The sequence below is a fragment of the Garra rufa genome, chromosome 18, assembly GCF_049309525.1.
Source record: "Garra rufa chromosome 18, GarRuf1.0, whole genome shotgun sequence".
NCBI lineage: Eukaryota > Metazoa > Chordata > Actinopteri > Cypriniformes > Cyprinidae > Garra > Garra rufa.
The window spans coordinates 21,523,207-21,542,979 of record NC_133378.1 but is presented as its reverse complement, the minus strand read 5'-3'; the positions used below and the strand labels follow the sequence as shown (position 1 = coordinate 21,542,979).

At 37.2% G+C, this 19,773-nt stretch overlaps 1 protein-coding gene across 1 annotated transcript in view; it reads left to right on the top strand.

The window, feature by feature from the left end:
* Positions 1–797: 797 nt before the first annotated feature.
* vps13d (vacuolar protein sorting 13 homolog D) overlaps positions 798–19,773 on the top strand; it is a 57,673-nt gene continuing 38,697 nt past the window's right edge. The window contains 34 exon segments of the mRNA XM_073822610.1: positions 798–894; positions 988–1,065; positions 2,514–2,704; positions 3,069–3,149; positions 3,254–3,370; positions 3,454–3,558; positions 3,638–3,808; positions 4,020–4,120; positions 4,278–4,446; positions 4,575–4,601; positions 4,604–4,684; positions 4,907–5,111; positions 5,267–5,449; positions 5,561–5,691; positions 5,810–5,876; positions 5,978–6,151; positions 6,239–6,369; positions 6,458–6,590; positions 6,696–8,942; positions 9,033–9,181; positions 9,276–10,355; positions 11,798–11,888; positions 11,982–12,108; positions 12,205–12,385; positions 13,091–13,315; positions 15,110–15,260; positions 15,478–15,691; positions 15,773–15,944; positions 17,162–17,277; positions 17,364–17,576; positions 17,657–17,931; positions 18,156–18,289; positions 18,753–18,908; positions 18,986–19,187. Coding sequence (XP_073678711.1) covers positions 798–894; positions 988–1,065; positions 2,514–2,704; positions 3,069–3,149; positions 3,254–3,370; positions 3,454–3,558; positions 3,638–3,808; positions 4,020–4,120; positions 4,278–4,446; positions 4,575–4,601; positions 4,604–4,684; positions 4,907–5,111; positions 5,267–5,449; positions 5,561–5,691; positions 5,810–5,876; positions 5,978–6,151; positions 6,239–6,369; positions 6,458–6,590; positions 6,696–8,942; positions 9,033–9,181; positions 9,276–10,355; positions 11,798–11,888; positions 11,982–12,108; positions 12,205–12,385; positions 13,091–13,315; positions 15,110–15,260; positions 15,478–15,691; positions 15,773–15,944; positions 17,162–17,277; positions 17,364–17,576; positions 17,657–17,931; positions 18,156–18,289; positions 18,753–18,908; positions 18,986–19,187 — 7,975 coding nt within the window.

Here is a 19,773-nt window from a genome sequence, read left to right as displayed (position 1 = left end):
TTTCTATTTCAGATCAGTTCTGTTCTTCTGAACTTACTATTCATCAAAGAAGCAAAGAAATTCTACTCAGCTGTTTTCGACATAATAAATGTTTTTTGAGCAGCAAATCAGAATATTAGAATGATTTCTGAAGGATCATGTGGCACTGAAGACTGGAGTAATGATGCTAAAAAAATCAGCTTTGAAATCACAGGAATAAGTTACATTTTAATATATATATAATTATATGTATTAAAAATCTTACTTTTCAAAAACTTTATATAGTCCACAATTTTTTCAGATGATTTTTTTCTCATTTTAAATAAAGGTAAAAAAAAAGGTATTTTATATTATTTCATTTTTATTTTTATATATATATATATATATATATATATATATATATTTCCCTGCTTCCTTAAGCAACTTTTTTTTCTTTAAGGAACCACAGTTCTCACAATCCTGAAAAACCTGAATATATGATGTAGCCTGATCTTAAGTGAAAATGTCCTAGACCTGGAAAAATTCAAATTCCATTTGAAGTTCTAAAATATTTTATCAGATAGCAAGTCCTTAATCTTTATCCAATAAATCACAAATAACTAAAGAATTCAAGAGGCCTTTAAATATTGTTGTAGACAGTAGTTTGCTTTGAAGTCAAAAAGGCTGAGATCCACTGACTCTGGAACACTGCTACAAACTTTGCATTTTCTTTGTGTTCTCAGACTTCAGATGACTGGAGTGAACGCTAACTGTGAAGTTCACCAGCTGCTAGGATTTACTTTAACTGACTGATCTCAGTGCACTCTTCCCTTCCTATAATGTTGGAGGGACTTGTTGCCTGGGTGCTCAACACATATCTGGGCAAATATGTGAGCAACCTAAACACTGACCAGCTCTCTATAGCTCTTCTCAAAGGTATTTAAATGCATTTGTTTTAGTCTGTACTTATCAAGGCTTCTGTCTGTGTTGTGTATCTTTTTGTGAAGTTTACTTTTTGTGTTGATCCAGGGGCAGTGGAGTTGGAGAACCTCCCACTAAGAAAAGATGCTCTCCGAGGATTTGATCTGCCCTTTGAGGTCAAAGCAGGTTAGTATTAGTCCAGCGTTTGAGCTGTAACTAGTTAGACATTCAGTAAGTAATTTGTTTGTTTTGCTGGCTGATATGACAATCACCTTGGACTTTATACTATACATGTCGGTATGCCCTTATGGAAATAATCTGCTGATTACATTCATTTATCAAACCAAAAAAAGTTTATAGAGAGGCTTTTCAAGATGATATGAGTAGTATTTGGCTGGTCATGCTATCCCAGCATGGGAACTTTATTTTGAGTAAATCAGCTTTTCTTAGGCCAGAGATGAGTGGAGTATTAATGTTGTGTTTGTATGCCACTTTAAGCATAGTTGTCAGAAGTAATATTTATGTTTTCAGTATAAAACTAAATGCATCTTTAAACTTTAAAATTAATGTATTTTGATTTTCATTAAGCATTTACTGGCTGCCTTTGCACAAACATCAAGTGAAATGTTATTTATTCTTACTAAGGGTTAGGTATTTGTATCTTGTGATCTTAATTGTAAGAATTAAGGAAACTCTTGCACAGCAGAAGTATGTGAGAACAGGATTATCTGGATATTCTTCCTCATATACACTACCGTTCAAACGTTGTTGATTGTTACGATAAGAAGACTCTTATCCAAAATACAGCAAAAACAGGTAAATTGTGAAATGTTTCTACAATTTAAAATAAGTGTTTTCTATTTGAATATATCTTAAAATACAATTTATTTCTGTGTTGTTGGCAAAGCTACATTTTCAGCATCGTTACTCCAGTCTTCAGTGTCACATGATCCTTCAGAAATAATTTTAATATGCTGATTTGCTGCTTAAGAAATGTTGAAAAGAACAGCATTTATCTTAAATAGTAACATTTTGTAACATTATACACAACTGTTGCAAAGTTTAGGGTCAGTAATTTTTTTTGAAAGGAATTAAATTAATACTTTTCATCAGTAAGGATGCATTAATTGATCAAAAGTGACAATAAATACCTTTACCTTGTTACAGAAGCTTTCAATTTCAGCTAAATGCTGTTTTTTTTTTTACTTTCTTCATCAAAAATCCCAATTGTACACAAATGATAATTGATGATAATGATAAAATGTTACACAAAAATAATAAATAGAACTGTTTTCAATGTTGATAATAATAAATGTTTCTTAAGCACCAAGTCAGCATATTAGAATGATTTCTTAAGGATCATGTGACATACAAGACTGGAGTAATGATGCTGAAAATTCAGCTTTGCCATCAAAGGAATAAATAATATTTTAAACTGTATTCAAATCGAAAATTCAGTTACTTCCAAGTGTAATAATATTTCACAATATTACTGTTTTTACTGTAGTTTTAATCAAATAAATGCAGCTTTGGTGAGCAGAAGATATGTTTTTCAAAAACATTAACTTTTGAAAACTGCTGTAAATGTAAAATTTTATATATATTTAATAGATATTGTGTGTATTTTTTTCCAGGTGTTATTGGGAAGATCACCCTCCAGATCCCTTTTTATCGACCGCACAGTGACCCATGGGTCATCTGCATGTCCCAGCTGAACCTGATTATTGGCCCTGCCCCCCCACAGGAATATGATGAGGTGCGAGAAAGAGAAGCTGAGAGAGAGCAGAAGAAACAGCTGCTCAAAGCACTAGAGGACAAGTGGAAGGTACAGGTTGTTAGAAAATATTGAAATACTGATGTTGTTTTTTCACTATAAGTGATTAAAATTTGTACATTTTTAATTATTTTTTTGCTTTAAGCCATTTTGCTAGAAAAATTAGTCAAAAATGAGAAATGCTCCAAGCATTTAAACTTCTGAAAATATAGCTTTTTACTGAAACTTCTGTTAAATATCTATTTTTATATATTTTATTTATTTATTTAATATACTTTTATATATTTCTATTAATATTGCACTGTTAATGCCTTAAAGTTTGCTTTTCTGTACTATGATCTGTGAATCACTTTAAACTTTTTATATATGAAATTTGCAATTTAATGTGTTTAATAACCGTTTTGTATTTTATCAGAGTGAATGTGAGCAGAAAGGAGAATCTTACTGGTACTCTGCCACAGCGTCTGTTGTGACTAGAATAGTTGAAAACATAGAGGTAATTTTTACTATTGTCATAGTTTTTTTTCCTTGCATTCTGCTGTTCTTATAGTTTAATTTCAGAAATATACATTGATTATGCTATTCTCTATATGTCCTTAGTTGAAAATTCAAGGTGTCCACTTACGATTCGAAGATGATTTCTCCGACCCTGAGAAACCTTATGCCTTTGGTGTTTGTATCAAGAATGTATCTGCACAGAACTGCTCTAAAGAACCAGTGAGTTATCCGTATTATTTGGTATCTTCATGAAGTGGCTGTGTCTCTGTCTGGAACATAAAAGGTAAACTCTTCACTCACAGGCTCAGAAGCTTATTCGGCAGAAGGAGCTGGAAATCGGTGAATTCAGTGTGTACTGGGACACAGAGTGCACCATGCTTGGAGATCTTCCCTCAACAGAAGTACAGGTAGGTTTTTGATAATATCAGGTCACTCAATAGCGCAATGGCTAGTGCTTCTTCTAAACAGTTTCACGATCAATTACAGGAGATGATGAGTAAATGTATGCAGAGCCGTGAGCATCAGTATATATTTGAGCCAGTATGTGCCTCAGTGCTGTTAAGGAGGAATGCCTCTAAAGAACCACTACGATCTCGTAATACGCCTCGCATTGAGGGCCAAGTGCAACTGGAACCCCTCTCACTTCGTCTGTCACAGGTACTATTTTTTCTGAAAATTTCAGATCTCATATGTGGACCTTTCCTATAGGCTGTTTTCTTTTAGCTAATATGAGCACTCCAAGTAATATTTGGCTGAAATAGCTTGTAAACCTGAAAACTTTTTGTTGTTTGATTGATTTGTGTGATGATGTCACCTTTTAAATGTGCTTCAGTTACAGTTATTTATATATTTTGGTGCTTGATTACAGGTTCAGTATCAACAGATGATGGCATTCCTCAAAGAACTGGGCCGGCGAGAAAGGGAGATGCTTTTTCGAAAGTGGAGACCAAAATTTCCCATTTCTGGAAAGTAATGAGATTTTTTTCTTTTCACTTTCAAACAATCCTAAATATGTTTTGAAATAAGCTTTAAAAATCTCTTAAAAGGCCATGTTGATTAAAACCTCAAAATATTTAGTTTCACCATGGTATTGTTTACTAGAATAATGTCTGCTTTAATGTTGAAGCTGTCGGCAGTGGTGGATGTTTGCCATTAATGCCAACCTGAATGAGATCAGAGAACAGCGCAGACAGAGAAGCTGGGACTTTGCTCTGCACAGGGCGCGTGATGCCAAACTCTACACTAGCCTGTATATCCAGTGGCTTAAGGGAGTTACTTTGAGTCCACATGAGGAGGTAAGAATTATAGACTTCCAGGACTGAAGAGTTCGATTGCCACAATGTCTTGGTTTTCACCTTTGCATTAATGGTTCTTGAGTTTGAAATCTTACATAATCTGTAATCTGTGTCTCCCACATCGACAGAGTGAGTTAGAGAGGATTGAAGATGAACAGACGAACAGACACTGGAGGAGTTGCAGATTCTCCGGGAAACTGTTTATGTCTCTTTCCGCAAACATGAGGAAATTGCAGAGGCAAGCTGAGCTGACTTACTTTAGTGGCACAGTTGTGGGTCTTGAAAATGTCACAGTAGAAAGTCACGGGTTATATGGTGTAGCCTAATGTTGAAGATATCCAAAAAAAAACATTGCATAATTGATAGTATCAACATAATTTCTGTCCATACATTTTGTTAAATCGAATCCCTCATAACACTACTTAATCATGTATTTTATTCATCCCTCATATCCGTTTAGAATCTACGAGAGCCTATGATAAACGAGACCCCAGACACCTCTCCCTCAGGCTCTATACCTAAAAGTGGGAGTTCTGGCATGATCCAGTATCTGCAGTCTTGGTTCCCAGGTTGGGGTGGCTGGTATGGGGGAAGCGAAAGCGGGCCAGATGGACAACCAGTTTCAGATGACCTTTTACCAGGCACTGCCCAATGGGAAATTCTTGGTGAGCTTTCCATTTATGCTAACTGGAAAATAGGTTTATAAATATGATTATTAAATTATTTCTAAATGTAGTAATTTATTGTGCAAAGTTTTGTTTGTATATGACCTCCATAGTATTATGCACCATGTATCGAGTCCCCTCTCTCTTTCAAACAGCTGAGACAGATGATCTCTTTGATCCTTTGGAGGATTCACAAACACTGAATACCTTTACAAGAAGGGATCATCTCTTTGCACGGTTGGACTTTATCCTTGAGAAAGCAGCTGTCACCCTGTACCATCAAGACAAAATGAAACCTCTTTTAAATGAGAGCGGAGTCATTCAGCTGGAGTTTTCAGGTTTTTTTATATATGTATACACATATATTTACTTATTATTGCAATAACAAGACTCAGTGGCTTAGAATCAATTTTGAATGTTGATTTTACATTTTTAATTTTGTTTCACAGGTGTGAAGATCGGAGTTGAGTCTCTTCCTCGCTCAGAGTCTTCATTACTAACAGTGAAACTTGGTGGGCTGTTTCTGCGTGATCTCACTACCCAGGGCTCCATTTTTCCTGTCCTTGTTTCACCAAAACCAGTTAGTTTTTTTTTTCTTACATTTAAACTTACTTGTTGCCATAAAACAGTAATCTGCATGTGCTTAAAATATATGTAACTGTAATAAAATATTTCAAATAACTTCCTTATATTTTAAGGACAAAGTTGCTGTTGCTATCAGTCAACCTTTTGGCCAGACTAACTGCACAGAAAAGAACAATCTATGTGAGTAATCAATTAAAAACATATATCTATTGTATGAAAATACACATATGTAAATAAATATCTATGAAGGCTGATTAAGATCTTATTTTGTCTTTTTTCAGCCTCTGATGTAGAATTATCTCCTGTCTTTGAGATGATTTATGAACGTAATCCAATAAGGAGTACATTTGAGAGGAGACTGGAGGTCAATACCAGTCCTCTCAATATCATTTATAACCCTCAGGCTATCAAGAAAGTGGCTGAGTTTTTCTACAAAGGAAGAGTCCACACCTCGGGTGCGCATTGAGCATAAGCATCCCTCTTAAATTAGTTTGAATTGGTTTTGTGAAATATCATTACATGGTTTATATGACATTTTCCAGGATTTGGATATCAGTCTGAGTTAGAGCTGAGAGTGGCCGAAGCAGCCAGAAGGCAATACAACAAGCTGAAGATGCAAACCAAGGCAGAAATCAGACAAACCATTGATCAGCTACTGGTTGGAGAGTTCATTGTAAGAGAAGACACTTTATTTAATTGCAGTCAGTTCATCAGTCTCAATTAGATATTGTAATAATTCTGCTGTGGTTTTACTTTCACAGGAGAACAGTAAGCATTGGACTATGAAATTAGATATATGTGCCCCTCAAGTCATCTTTCCAGATGATTTTCAGTCTGAAGACCCCATGCTAGTTGTGGTAGACCTTGGGCGTATTCTTCTTACTAATTCCCAAGGTAACTAGTTCTAGTCAAATCTAATTTTCTGCTGTAGCCTTTCCATACATTCTGAATTTACTGCAGTTGATGGCAACTTGTGACACTTTTATTTTCCTCCCACAGAAGATCATAAAACAATTCCTAAGACCTCTCAGACAGAAGGAGAAAGTGATGAAGAATTCCAGACACCATTAGCAACACCTCCTGGGACTCCACCTCCAGAGAAAGAGGTGGATGTCAAAGGTCAGGAGAGGCCCTGTGATATCACCAGCCTTAAGTCAACAGAAGGTGCCCAAATTGTCAACAAGAACCTATATGAGAAGTACTCCTTATCTTTCAATGACCTCCAGATCATGGTTGGTCACTATAAAGATAACTGGAAGCATCTACAGGACAGTGAAGTGGGCCCCACTCATGTGGTGGAGAAATTCAATGTCCTACTCCAGCTAGAGCAAAGACTGCGGTACACATCAGACCCTCAGTTTCCAGGGGCTATTCTCTCAGGAACACTACCAGACCTCAAAGTGCACATTAACCTGGAGAAGATGACTGCCTTGAAAAGCTGCCTAGCTAGACTTGGTAATTCAGGGGCAGATGGAGGTGACAAACAGGGTGAGAATCTCAAATCCCCTGACCCTCTTACACTTCGTCATGAGAAGATCTTCCAGAGTGAAGACAGTGATTGGAAGCTTCAGGGTTCTGAAAAAAATCTTACCAAGAGTGTGATGACACTTGAGCAACATACTCGAGAGGTGCTTGTGGAATCTAGACTTCTCCTTGTAGAGTTTAACATCAATTACATGCAACTTGGCATTGAAAGTGGAGGCCGGTATATTTCTGTTCTCAAAGTATTTGGAACAAACACACATTTTGTAAAGCGACCTTATGATGCTATGGTTTCCCTCACAGTCCATGGACTCTATCTTGTGGACACATTGCAGACATATGGATCTGACTTTGACCTTCTTGTTGCATCTCATAAACACCTAAGTTTTGATGTACCTACTGGAAGTCTGCGAGAGAGCCAGCCCACATCACCTGTTTCAACAGATGGAAAATCTCCAGAACTCCCAGGTTTGCACAGGAACTTCTCAGATCTTGATTTTGACAAGGCATCTCCACGAGGCTCTCCCCTGAGAGACCAAGAGGCACTCATTAAGTTGGAATATCAGTTTGTCAGCTCAGACTGCCCCTCTATGAACTTGGACAGCTCTCTTCAGGTAACCTCCATGCAGGTCAACAACCTGGACATCATCCTTAACCCTGAAACCATAGTAGAGCTTTTAAAATTCCTTCAACAGTCTTTCCCCAAGGATGAAAACTCTCCAACACAACAGCTAACACCACTGACTAATGGAGAAGAGAACGAGGAGAACTTTCAGTCCACTTATGACCAGAATAAGGAGTTAACTGTTGAAATTCACAGGTTGAACTTGCTGCTTTTGCGAACTGTTACTACCGGGACTGTTTTGGGAGGTGAGAAGAAAGGCATGAAAATTGCCACGGCCAGTATAAATGGGACAAAAGTCAACGTTTCAATGGGAAGTCGAATAGATGTCAATGGTTCTCTAGGATGCATTCAGCTTGTAGACCTGACTCACGAAGGTGGCAGAAGTCAGTTTGTGGTCAGTCTTGGAAGTGTAGAAGACAGCACAGATGGTGTGGCATTCTTTTCCATTGCCGGCATGGCTCCCTCTGAAGCTTTGAGTTTCCGCTTCATGGAAAAATCTCAGGGAGAATGTTCCCTCAAACTTCAGATGGCATCTTTACACTATAACCACTCAGCAAAGTTCCTGAAGGAGCTCAGTTTATCAGCAAACGAAGTAGAGGACAACTTCCGGTCTATGTTGAAGACTGCAGCCACAAAGGTTTCTACTGTATTGGCAACAAAAACAGCAGAGTACAGTGGTATGGTGTCTCTCTTTGAGAACCCACACAGAAGATCTAGGAGGCAGAGTCAGTGCAACTGGACACTTGACCCTTCTGAGGAAGATGATTTCTGTGTTCCCGAAAAGGAACCAGGCTTGGATTCTTTCCTGGTCAAGCTGACTCTAGATGTCAGTATAGAATCCCCAGTTGTGTCTATTCCTAGAAAACCTGGTCACCCTGAATTGCTTGTTGGACATTTGGGGAGCATGCGAATTCAGAACTTTGTTACAGGGCATGACTCAGAAGGGGAGAAACTTCAGGTTGAAATAAAAGATATAAGACTCTATTCACTCAACACAAGCAACTTGGTTTTAGGAAAAGGAGCACAACTCAACAGCAGCTCCACATCTGGACCTTCACCTTCTCATGGCGGGAATATTAATATGAATGAGCCGCAATTTACGCGATATGACTTCTTTGAGTACTTAAGCCGGGGAAAAGGTAGGTCATCAATAAAATTTTGGGACGCTTTCATGAAAGCATTTTCAAGGCACTTTTGAACATCTAAATCTCTATGTCTTCTGCTTTCAGCATTTCATATTCTAAAAGACGCCACCATCCTGCTCACTGTTGAGAAAGTCCCTATTGATGAAAACTTACACTTTACCTTTTCATGTGAAGAACCTTACCAGAGCACTGGGCTAATGAAAGTGGAAGGCAGATTTGTTGATTCTGTCCAGGTAAAGCACTTGCTAAAATGCTAAACATAACAGTTGTCTCTTTATCATACTGTATATAAATTCCAGATTTCATCTTTTTCATCTTTTCTGTCAGGTGTGTCTGTGCAAGCCTGTATATGAGCAGGTCCTTCAGACTCTCGATAATCTCTCCTTCATTGAAGACCAGAGAGTAACACCCAGTCATCTCCCCACACCACCACCTCCCACGCCTTCCTCTTCTAAACCACATCGCTTCCCTGATCTGCAAGGTGGACTCTTTGCTCGTGACCCTCCTCACGTTGGCCTATCGTACTCCTCATTGTCGTCATCCCTTTCAGCAACACTTCCGCTGCAAAACGAGAGCCCCCCTCTCCAGCCTCCCTCTTTTACCCAAGTGAGGGCCATCTTTCGGCTCTCCGAGCTGGAAGTGCAGTTGAGCGGAGATCTTAGCCAAGGATGTCAAGGGTTGGTCAGTCTGCGCTTTCAAGACCTGGAGGGCGACTTCACTAAAGATCATCCCCATTCAGTCTCCATCCAACTAGCCCTTCACTCTTTATTAATGGAAGACCTGCTAGAGCCAAACCCTGAATCAAAGTACAAACACCTCATGGTCTCTAGAGGTGCTCCAAAGGCCTCCACCTTCAGTCCAAAGGAATACCTCTCACAGTCTTGCCCAACAGCGTCCAATGTTCTGTACCCCGAAATGCCACGTTCTCTTCCAGCACAATTTGAAGAGGCACAAAATGTTTTCCAATTCTATCAGAGGCACCCCAGTACGCCATCTGCATCCAGTCGGAAGAGCAAGAAGGATGCAGAGTGTCCCAGCACCCCTCCTCCATCCCCATCCCGCCATACTCCGTCTCCACACCCACGACCAGACTTTGATGATTCTTTGGTACATATCAACGTGCTAATGGTTGATAGGCGACACCCAGAGTTTAAGACAAGATATGGCAGCATCGGCCGTAGTGTGGATGTGGACTTCAACTGCCTTGATATTCTCATCACACTTCAAACCTGGGTCATGATTCTAGACTTCTTTGGCATCGGCTCTACTGCTAATAATCATGCTGTGAAAGTGCCTACCACACCTCAGCCTATACATGAACACTTACTGGAAAATAGTGCCCTCAATGATCTGGGAGACTTGTATATAGAGATTGAGGAAAGGGTCAATACAAAGCTAGATTTAAAGGTACAGTAGAAATAATGCAAGAAATTATAAAAATTATATCAATTAATAATTTTTTTTTTTTTAAACTTTAGGGCCCTATGAAATCTGTTTTATTTTTTCCCAAATTCAGTTTTTTCCCCAAATTTGTTTTTTAATTTTTTTTTTCTCCATTGTAACTTGGATTCAGTTTTTTCCCAATTTAAAATTTTGTGGTCTCTTTTTTAATGGTTAAATAATGTTTTTAAAAAAATGTGACCCTGGGCCTCAAAAACAGTCATAAGGGTAATTTTTTTTTTTTAATTTCCATTGATGTATCTATGTATTTGGAAAATCTGGAATCTGATGGTGCAAAAAAATCTAAATATTAAATCTAATATCACCTTTAAAGTTGTCCAAATGAAGTTCTTAGCAATGCATATTACTAATCAAAAATTAAGTTTTGATATATTTTTGCTAGAAAATTTACAAAATATCTTCATGGAACATGATCTTTACTTAAAATCCTTAATGATTTTTGGCATAAAAGAAAAATAGATAATTTTGACATATTGTTGGCTATTGCTACAAATATACCCGTGCTACTTACGACTCGTTTTGTGGTCCAGGGTCACAAATATTAATCAAAAAGTATGTCTAATTATTTGAAAATCATGAAACTTACACAATATAACAGCAATTTATTAACAAAAATTACAGTTTTATAGCCTTATGAAATTCTGTGTTGTTTTTACCAAATTCAGTTTTTTTTTTTGTTTTTTTTTTTTTACATTTTTTACATTTTACATTTTCATAAAGATTTTAATAATCAAAAGCATCTCTAGTTAATAAATTTATTAATTATGTTTTATTATATTATATTATATTTTATATTTTATTTATTATTATGTTATTTGTGTCTTTTTTTTAAATAAAAAATAAATTAAATTAATTCTGGTAAATAATTTATTCTGGTAAATAGTCCTTAAAAATATATATTTTTATTTTATATTATTTTATATCATTACACTGAGTAATATATTTATGTCACAATTTCTTCAAGTTAAACCTAACTTTTATTTTGATGGGCTGCTGTGAAGACCTTTAGTTTCTGTTTGTATATGATCTGACAATAGTTTTACTCAAAAGAAATGGTGAAATACTCATGAAGTGAATCTCAGAGCAGTTCTAGAGATTGTTTTTGTATTCATGTAATCAAATATTCACATATTCATACAGTAATTCACACAGAGTAGAACATGCAGGATTCATATTTAAATAGCTTTTTTGCGATTTAATATTCACAGACACTAGTCCATATCACATTTTGAGTTAAGTATACTGATCTACTTTTGATTTATTCATTTATTCATCTCTGTCATCATCAGATCATAGGGCCCTATAATATATAATAAACATGTTTTCTTACATTAAAAAATATGGACAGTATAAACTATAAAGAAATGACTTGTCTACTTTCTCCACAGGTTCACGCTTTATCACTGGTACTAAGGAAGAAGTCAAATGAGCTTGCCAAAGCTAGTGTTTCTAAACTGCTTACGCATATGGAAATGATTGGTGTGTATAATTATACTAAAATTAGTTTAAATCAGAAAAAGGCTTTTTTTCTGAAAATCATTCATGCTAAATGTATGTGCATCCCACTTTTAGATGGAGATCTGGCATTGCAAGGAAGTCTGGGAAGTTTGTCGCTGAGTGATTTGACACCCCACGGGGATCTATACAGAGAGCGATTCACAACACATGGCGGAGAGGCTCTTGTCTATGACATACACAAGTATTTTCTCCCTCTTTTATTTTATTCATACATATTACATTTACATTTAAATATTGTATGTCCATGATTTAATTTTGACATTGCCTCTATCTCCAGGTATGGTGAACCTGACCCATTTTTGCAGCGGGAATATGATATGAAAGTGTCTCTTCAGATGGCCTCAGTACAGTATGTCCATACCCAGCGATTTCAGGCAGAGGTTGTGGCCTTCATCCAGCACTTCACACAGCTACAGGACGTCCTGGGCAGGCAGAGAGCAGCCGTTGAGGGTCAGGCTGTAAGGGCCCATTTTAATTCTGTTTGTTCATTGGTAACCTTTAAATTCAATTTAAATGTTGAGATAACATCCTTAAATCTTTATTTGGCCCATCCTTGTGTCTTCTTTGTACAGCCTAGTATAAATGATGCATGTATCTCTGGGAAAACTGACCAGCTATTGCTGCTCAGATAATTTGGGTAATCAGCTAGCTGTCCTCATTCCTTCCCTGCAGAGACAAAATAGAGCTATACAAGTTGTCAACACCCATTTCCTTCAAACTGGACACACTGGTGATGAGGCCGGACACTGAGCTGTCCATCCTGGCTCTAATCCCCTCTTACATACCACAGACTAGAGATCAGCAGTTACCCATTAGAGCAGTCTCGTGTCTTGCTCTCAGTCCTTTGTCCTTCGTATGCTTTTCATTAGCAAAAGCAGCAATATTTGCATCTTTTTATATAATGTGAAATAATTCTCATATTTAATGATTACTATTTTGTAGCGAAATGAACAACTTCATACTGAGATTGTTTAAACATGATGAAAGAAAATATAAAATACTATGTCATGTTGTATACCTTCATATAATCGCTTTAAATTGGCTTAACATTTAAAAATAGATGACTTCATTCGGACATGGAGTGAGATGTTATTTAATTCTAGGCCTATGACATTGTAGTGATCTTTAAAGGAGATTGTTTTAATTCACTTTCTACCCTACAGGTGCGTGAGCGTCCACAGCGAGCTGCTCGTGTGTTGCTGGACATTGAGGCAGGTGCTCCTGTTCTCTTGATCCCAGAGAGCTCCCGCTCTAAACGCCTCATAGTGGCCAACCTGGGCCAACTCCGAGTGCGTAACCGCTTTCTGCCTGCTGGCGCTCGTGGCACCTTCTCTCTCAGAGATAAGGTAGAGAAACTTACAATGGCTCATACCTTTTTCCCTTCTCTGGTGAGTCCTGCCATCACCATATACACGCTGCACCTGTGGGATGCATTTAAGGAGCATTTTTTTGTCGGTTTGCTCTGAGAATGATCATAATGTGAAAAGACTTGGGAGGGGAAAACGCATTGAGGGTTGATAGCTTAAAGTGAATTTCTCAAACAAACATTGAGGAAAGTGCTTCATGGATGTAGTCCCATTCTGTATTCTGCATGGTAAAAATATGTTAGTATGGATTCACCTTTAATTAACCATACCTGTGTGGTTGTCTGCAGTTTGTGTGAATATGAGACCCAAATTAATTATATAAGTTCATGAACATTAACATTCATCTTATTATTTGTGTTTGAAGAATTTGATTTTGCATGCTAATTCATACAAGGATCCGTCACATTATAAGGTATCAGGGAATGCTAATCAGATGTGTGCTTTTTTATTTGGTAATATGATGGTTGCTCTTTTCTCTCTTTGCTTTTTTGAGTTTCACATTGAGTGATTTTCCAATTCAATGAAATGTAATGTAATTGGCACCCAAAAATGACACTGCATTATTTACTTGCTCTATGATGTTCTTTTTATTACTATTATTATTATTATTATTATTATTATTTTGCATTTTTATGGTAATGATCTATGTAAAGATTATTTAAAATGTTTTCTATGATGTTGACATGAAGTAAATAATGTATTTTCATTTCTGGGTGAACTAAACTACCAGTCAAAAGTTTTTGAACACTAAGATTTTTAATGTTATTTAAAGAAGTCTCTTTACCAAGCATGCATTTATTTGATCCAAAGTACAGCAAAAACAGTAAAATTTTGAAATATTTTTACAATTTAAAATAACTGTTTTCTATTTGAATCTAATTTAAAATGTTATTTATTTCTGTGATTTCAAAGCTGAATTTTTTTTTGCATCATTACTCCAGTCACATGATCCTTCTAAATCTAATATTCTGATTTGCTGCTCAAGAAACGTTTATTTTTATTATGTTGAAATCGGCTGAGTATTATTTTTTCAGGTTTCTTTGATGAATAGAAAGTTCAGAAGAAAAGCATTTATCTGAAAAAGGAATCTTTTGTAACATTATACATTATAAATGTCTTTATCATCACGTTTGAATTTAACGCATCCTTGCTAAATTAAAGTATTATTTATATACCATCCCCCTCATTTCAGATAAATGCTGATCTTTGGATCTTTCTATTATCAAAGAATCCTGAAAAAAAATTTACTCAGCTGTTTTAAATATTGGTAATAATAATAAAAAAATGTTTCTTGAATAGCAAATCAGCATACTATGATTTCTGAAGGATCATGTGACAGTGAAGACTGGAGTAATGATGCTGAAAATTTAGCTTTGATCACAGGAAGATGTGAAATGTATTCAAATAGAATGCAGTTATTTTAAATAGTAAAAATATTTCACTATATTACTGCTTTTGCTGTATTTTGAATCAAATAAATGCAGGCTTGGTGACCAGAAGAGACGTCTTTAAAAACATTATAAATCTTAGTGTTCAAAAACAATATATTAAAATTGAGCCATGCATGTCTTTGAGGATTAGTAAAGCATTTGGGAATTTTAAGTAATTATCCTACATAAATGAAACAGAATTGATGCCTACAATGTTTTCTGTATCAGTATTTTGGCTGGATTTCACACTAAACTAAGCTCACACTTTTGTTAGTATCTTCTAAATCTCAGTCTTATTTTCAATTACGTTTCTGTACTGCTTTTGTAACTAACATTTTTTTAAACTCTCTTTGGTTGTTTATTAACATAATATTCATTCCTTAAGGATCGAGTGAAGGATGCCCAGTCTGCCTCTGATTCTGGGAAGACTAGTAATAAAAAGTCTTCAAGTTCCAGCACAACTTCTGGATTTACACTGGGCAGACCCCAGCCTGGCCTTGGAACCATCCCAGAAGCAGATGTGCCATTGAGTCCAGGTCAGCACTCAGAATCTGACATGCACTTTATTGTGGAAAACAAATAGGGTGCAACTGATCTCGAAGCAGATTAGCACCACCAAAGTGTTGTAATCTTGAAGTCAACCCTAACCTCAATGCTAAAAGCATTTTTACTGGTGGACTCGTTCTTTGGATCCTTCTGTATGTTTATATTTGCCCAAACTTTTGTGGTAACTGACATGTTCTTGTGTTACAGAAGACCATGTGTGTCTGCTAGACTGTATAGCTCTGGATCTTCAAGAGATGGACATATTTGCAGCAGAGCGGTTGCCCTGTGAGCCATGGGATGGTGTTGGAAAGCATCTGGAAACAGACTTGATCTTCCCATCTTATGCAGTACGTAGGAGTGGAGAGAGGCTGCTAAAGGAGCGCTGCCATCTAAAGCTGAAAGTGGAGCGCAACCTTGACAAGTCAGTCACATGTCCTTATTTTCTGCCTTATTCAAACATGCTACCAGTTTAGGTTTTGAACGCGTTTCATTTCCTTTTTAGGGAAATAAGTCATGCTGTCCCGGACATGTCCATCCATGGCAGCCTGTCTTCTGTCCACTGCTCTTTAGACCTGGAGAGGTATCAGCTGATCCGTGGACTCTTGGAGCACAACCTGGGAGAGCCTTTTGAGGAGTTCCTCAGACCTTACAATCTCCAAGACCCCAGTATCTATGTAAGCTTACTACAGCAGCTTTGCTCATACTGTTTTTGAAATGGGAACCCTTTTGTGGTTCACAGTTATAACAGGCATTTGTTTATTATGTAATTTTTAAATTTAAATGAGAAGTTCACTTCCAGAATAAAAATTTCCTGATAATTTACTGTCATCCAAAATGTTCATATCTTTCTTTCTTCTGTTGCAAAGAAAATTAAGGTTTTTCCATAAAGTGGGCTTCAATGGTGGCCAATGGTTTGAAGGTCCAATTTGCAGTTTCAATGCAGCTTCAAAGGGCTCTACACAATTCTAGACAAGGAATAAGGTTCTTATCTAGTAAAATGATTGGTCATTTTATTAAAACAATAAAAATGGCCCTCATGCATTACGTATTTATGTTTAAAAGGTTACGCGTGACGTAGGCGGAAGTACGGACCCAGTGTTTACAAAGCGCTTGTGCGAACAAGGTCAAAGTCCCTTAAAAAATAATTTAAAACTATAATATCAGTTGATTCTGAAGTTGGAGGAGAAAATTAGATGGAGTTTTTCATCCTACCCTACCTTTTTGAACCGAAGTACACAGACGAAAAACTAACCATGCGTGACTTTTCCAACATGATTACATAATGTGTAAAGACGTGCATGCTTAATCGCTGAGCTAGTGCAAGATGAGCATTTGTGGTTAAAAAGTTTTTTTTGTAAGAAAATGACTGATCGTTTCGCTAGATAAGACCCTTATTTCTCGGCTGGGATCGTATTGAGCCCTTTGAAGCTGCATTGAAACTGCAATTTGGATCTTCAAACCATTGGCTACCTTTGAAGTCCACTATATGGAGTACAATCCTGGAATGTTTTCCTCAAAAAACGTAATTTCTTTGCGACTGAAGAAAGAAAGACATGAACATCTTGCATGACATGGGGGTGAGTAAATTATCTGGAAATTTTTATTCTGGAAGTGAATTTCTCCTTTAAAAAAGTTGCTCTTAATTGAAAAATATATTTCTGACCACTGATAGAAATGAAGTATGACTTATTTGTATATAAAGAAAAAGAAATTGTAACAATGTATAAATGGATGCGTCATTGTAAATACAACAGGCTTAAAAATGATGATTACGAGTATTTTAAAATGTAACTTACTCTAATTACAAGTACTTAATTTTGGAATCTGATTACGTAATCGAGCTCTGTTTGCAGGCTATTCACAATGTATTAATACAAGTGTTATCTTGCAGACCGTGTTAAGTGGTGATGTGTACACAACGCTGTCTCTTCTGGTGGACATGAAGGATGTCAGTCTGGAGTTACTGGAAGGCCCTAAATCCACAGGTCATAACCGATCCTTAGCCAGGTACTTCTTTGTTCAAAATGTTTCATTTCTTAACACTTTTTTTTAATAGAGATAAAGATAACTAATGTATTCTTTCACTCCTAAAGGTTTGACTTTATGAAATCAAAGCTCCTGTTTGAGAGTTTCTCTAACAGCTCCATGTCTGTGAATCTGGTGTCTCATTCACTCCTGGCACATGACACGCGAATCACTGGGAGCAGTGGACCCACAGAAGGGAAACACAATGTGTTTGATTGCATTTTGCAGCCATCCAGGACTGGCACCAACCGAGCCTCACTGCAGCTGGAGCTACATTACAGGTCTGGGGCCACTACTAAAAGCATTAAATGCATCTAAAGAGTAAATGTTTGTTCTACTGCATATTCTCTCTGTCTCACAGATCTACACGGGACTCCTCGTGCTTCACTGTGGTTTTAAACAATCTGAGAGTTTTCCTCATTTTTGATTGGCTACAACTGGTGAGAGACTTTCTGCACATGCCAGCAGAAAAAGGAACGGCGCCTACCCACCAGCGCTGGCCTAGTGGCAGCAGCGACCAAGGCAGTACGGGGGCCGTCATGCCCAAAACGGTCAAGAGCGGAGTTGTCACTAAACGATCCACTGTGCCAGTCATAGATAAAGATAAATACCTGGAGGTCAAAATCAATGTGACAGGTAACAGCTTAACAATATTGTTACTTTCTAACACTGCATCCACTTTATAGTTCACCCAAATATGAAATTTCTGTCATTAATTACTTGCCCTCTTGTCATTTCAAACACGTAAGACCTTTGTTCATCCTCAGAACACAAGTGAAGATATTTTTGATGAAATCCGAGAGATTTCTGACCTTAAATGGACAGCAATGGAACCTTTCTATTGTTTTTGTTTTTTTCAGGGACAGAGTTTGTGGTCGTTGAAGATTCTTCATGTTTGGATACCAATGCTATCATTCTGAAAGGCACTACTGTTCTCACATACAAGCCTCGACTTCTGGACAGGCCTTTCTCTGGCAGCTTAGCAGGGATTGAGGTAATGCCCTGGACATCTATGCTTTTGCAATATCCATTATAATAATAATAATTTGTTACATTTATATAGCGCTTTTCTAGACACTCAAAGTGTTTTACAGTGTCAGGGGTATCTCCTCATCCACCACCAGTGTGCAGCATCCACCTGGATGATGCGACGGCAGCCATAGTGCGCCAGAACGCCCACCACACACCAGCTTACTGGTGGAGAGGAGACAGAGTGATGAAGCCAATCAGTAGATATGGGGATTATTAGAAGGCCATGATGGTCAGAGACCAATAGGCAAATTTGGCCAGGATGCCGAGGTCACACCTCTACTCTTTCCGAAAGACATCCTGGGATTTTTAATGACCACAGAGAGTCAGGACCTCGGTTTAACATCTCATCCGAAAGAAAGCATTGTTTTGATTGGTTTGATGGTGCGATTTAAATTTTTTTTGTTTTTTGTTTCTCCCCTGCTTAGGTATTCTCCTGTCGACTGGGAAGCGAACAGGAAACCGCTTTGTCTATCATTGATCCTGTCAATGTACAAATGGAGCTCTGTGGCAGCCCAACCTACCAGAGCAGTTCAGGACTCCTTGATGCCTTTAACATAGAGGACTTTCCACCTCTCTTGGAGGTCAGTATTGAGTTAAATTGAACCACAGATTAGGATGAACTATAGGTGCACAATTTAAGATTTCATTTCCCCCACAGATCCAGTTTCCAGCTCTAGACATTCGTCTTTCCTACAATGATGTGCAGCTTTTCCTGGCAATAGCTAAATCCCTTCCAACCACAGGATCCGCCGGCCCTTCAGACACTGCCACAGAAGCTGAGAGCTCAGCATCCACTGCCAGCACAGACACCCCTTCCAAATCAAAGGACAGCTTCAGGCACAAAACTGAGGCTTTACTGGGTTTGTTCACTGATAAAATATATATCTATATATTTTAAACTTTGAGTAGGAATAGTTTACCCCAAAATGAAAATTGTGTCATTAATTACTCACCCTCATGTCTTTACAAATCTGTAAGACTTTCGTTCATCTTCAAAACACAAATTAATATATTTTTTTAATGAAATCCGAGAGTTTTCAAACCCTGCATAGACAGCAATGGTATTCCCACGTTCAAAGGTAGTAAGGACATTGATAAAATAGTCCATGAGACATCACTGGTTCAACCGTAATGTTATAAAGCTATTGGAATACTTTTTGTGTGCAAAGAAAACAAAAAAATCATAAAATTAAGGTTGAACCATCGATGTCACAGACTATTTTAATGATGTCTTCACTACCTTTCTGGGCCTTGAATCTGTTGTGTAGCTGTCTATGCAAAACTCTCAAATTTTATCAAACATATCTTAATTTGTGTTCTGAAGATAAGGGTGAGAAAATATTGACATTCACTATAGAGAATTGGCATTGTCTAAAGCATGAACACTAATTTAATCTGTGAAGATTTGTTTATTTTTGGGTGAACTATCCCTTTAACTAAATATGT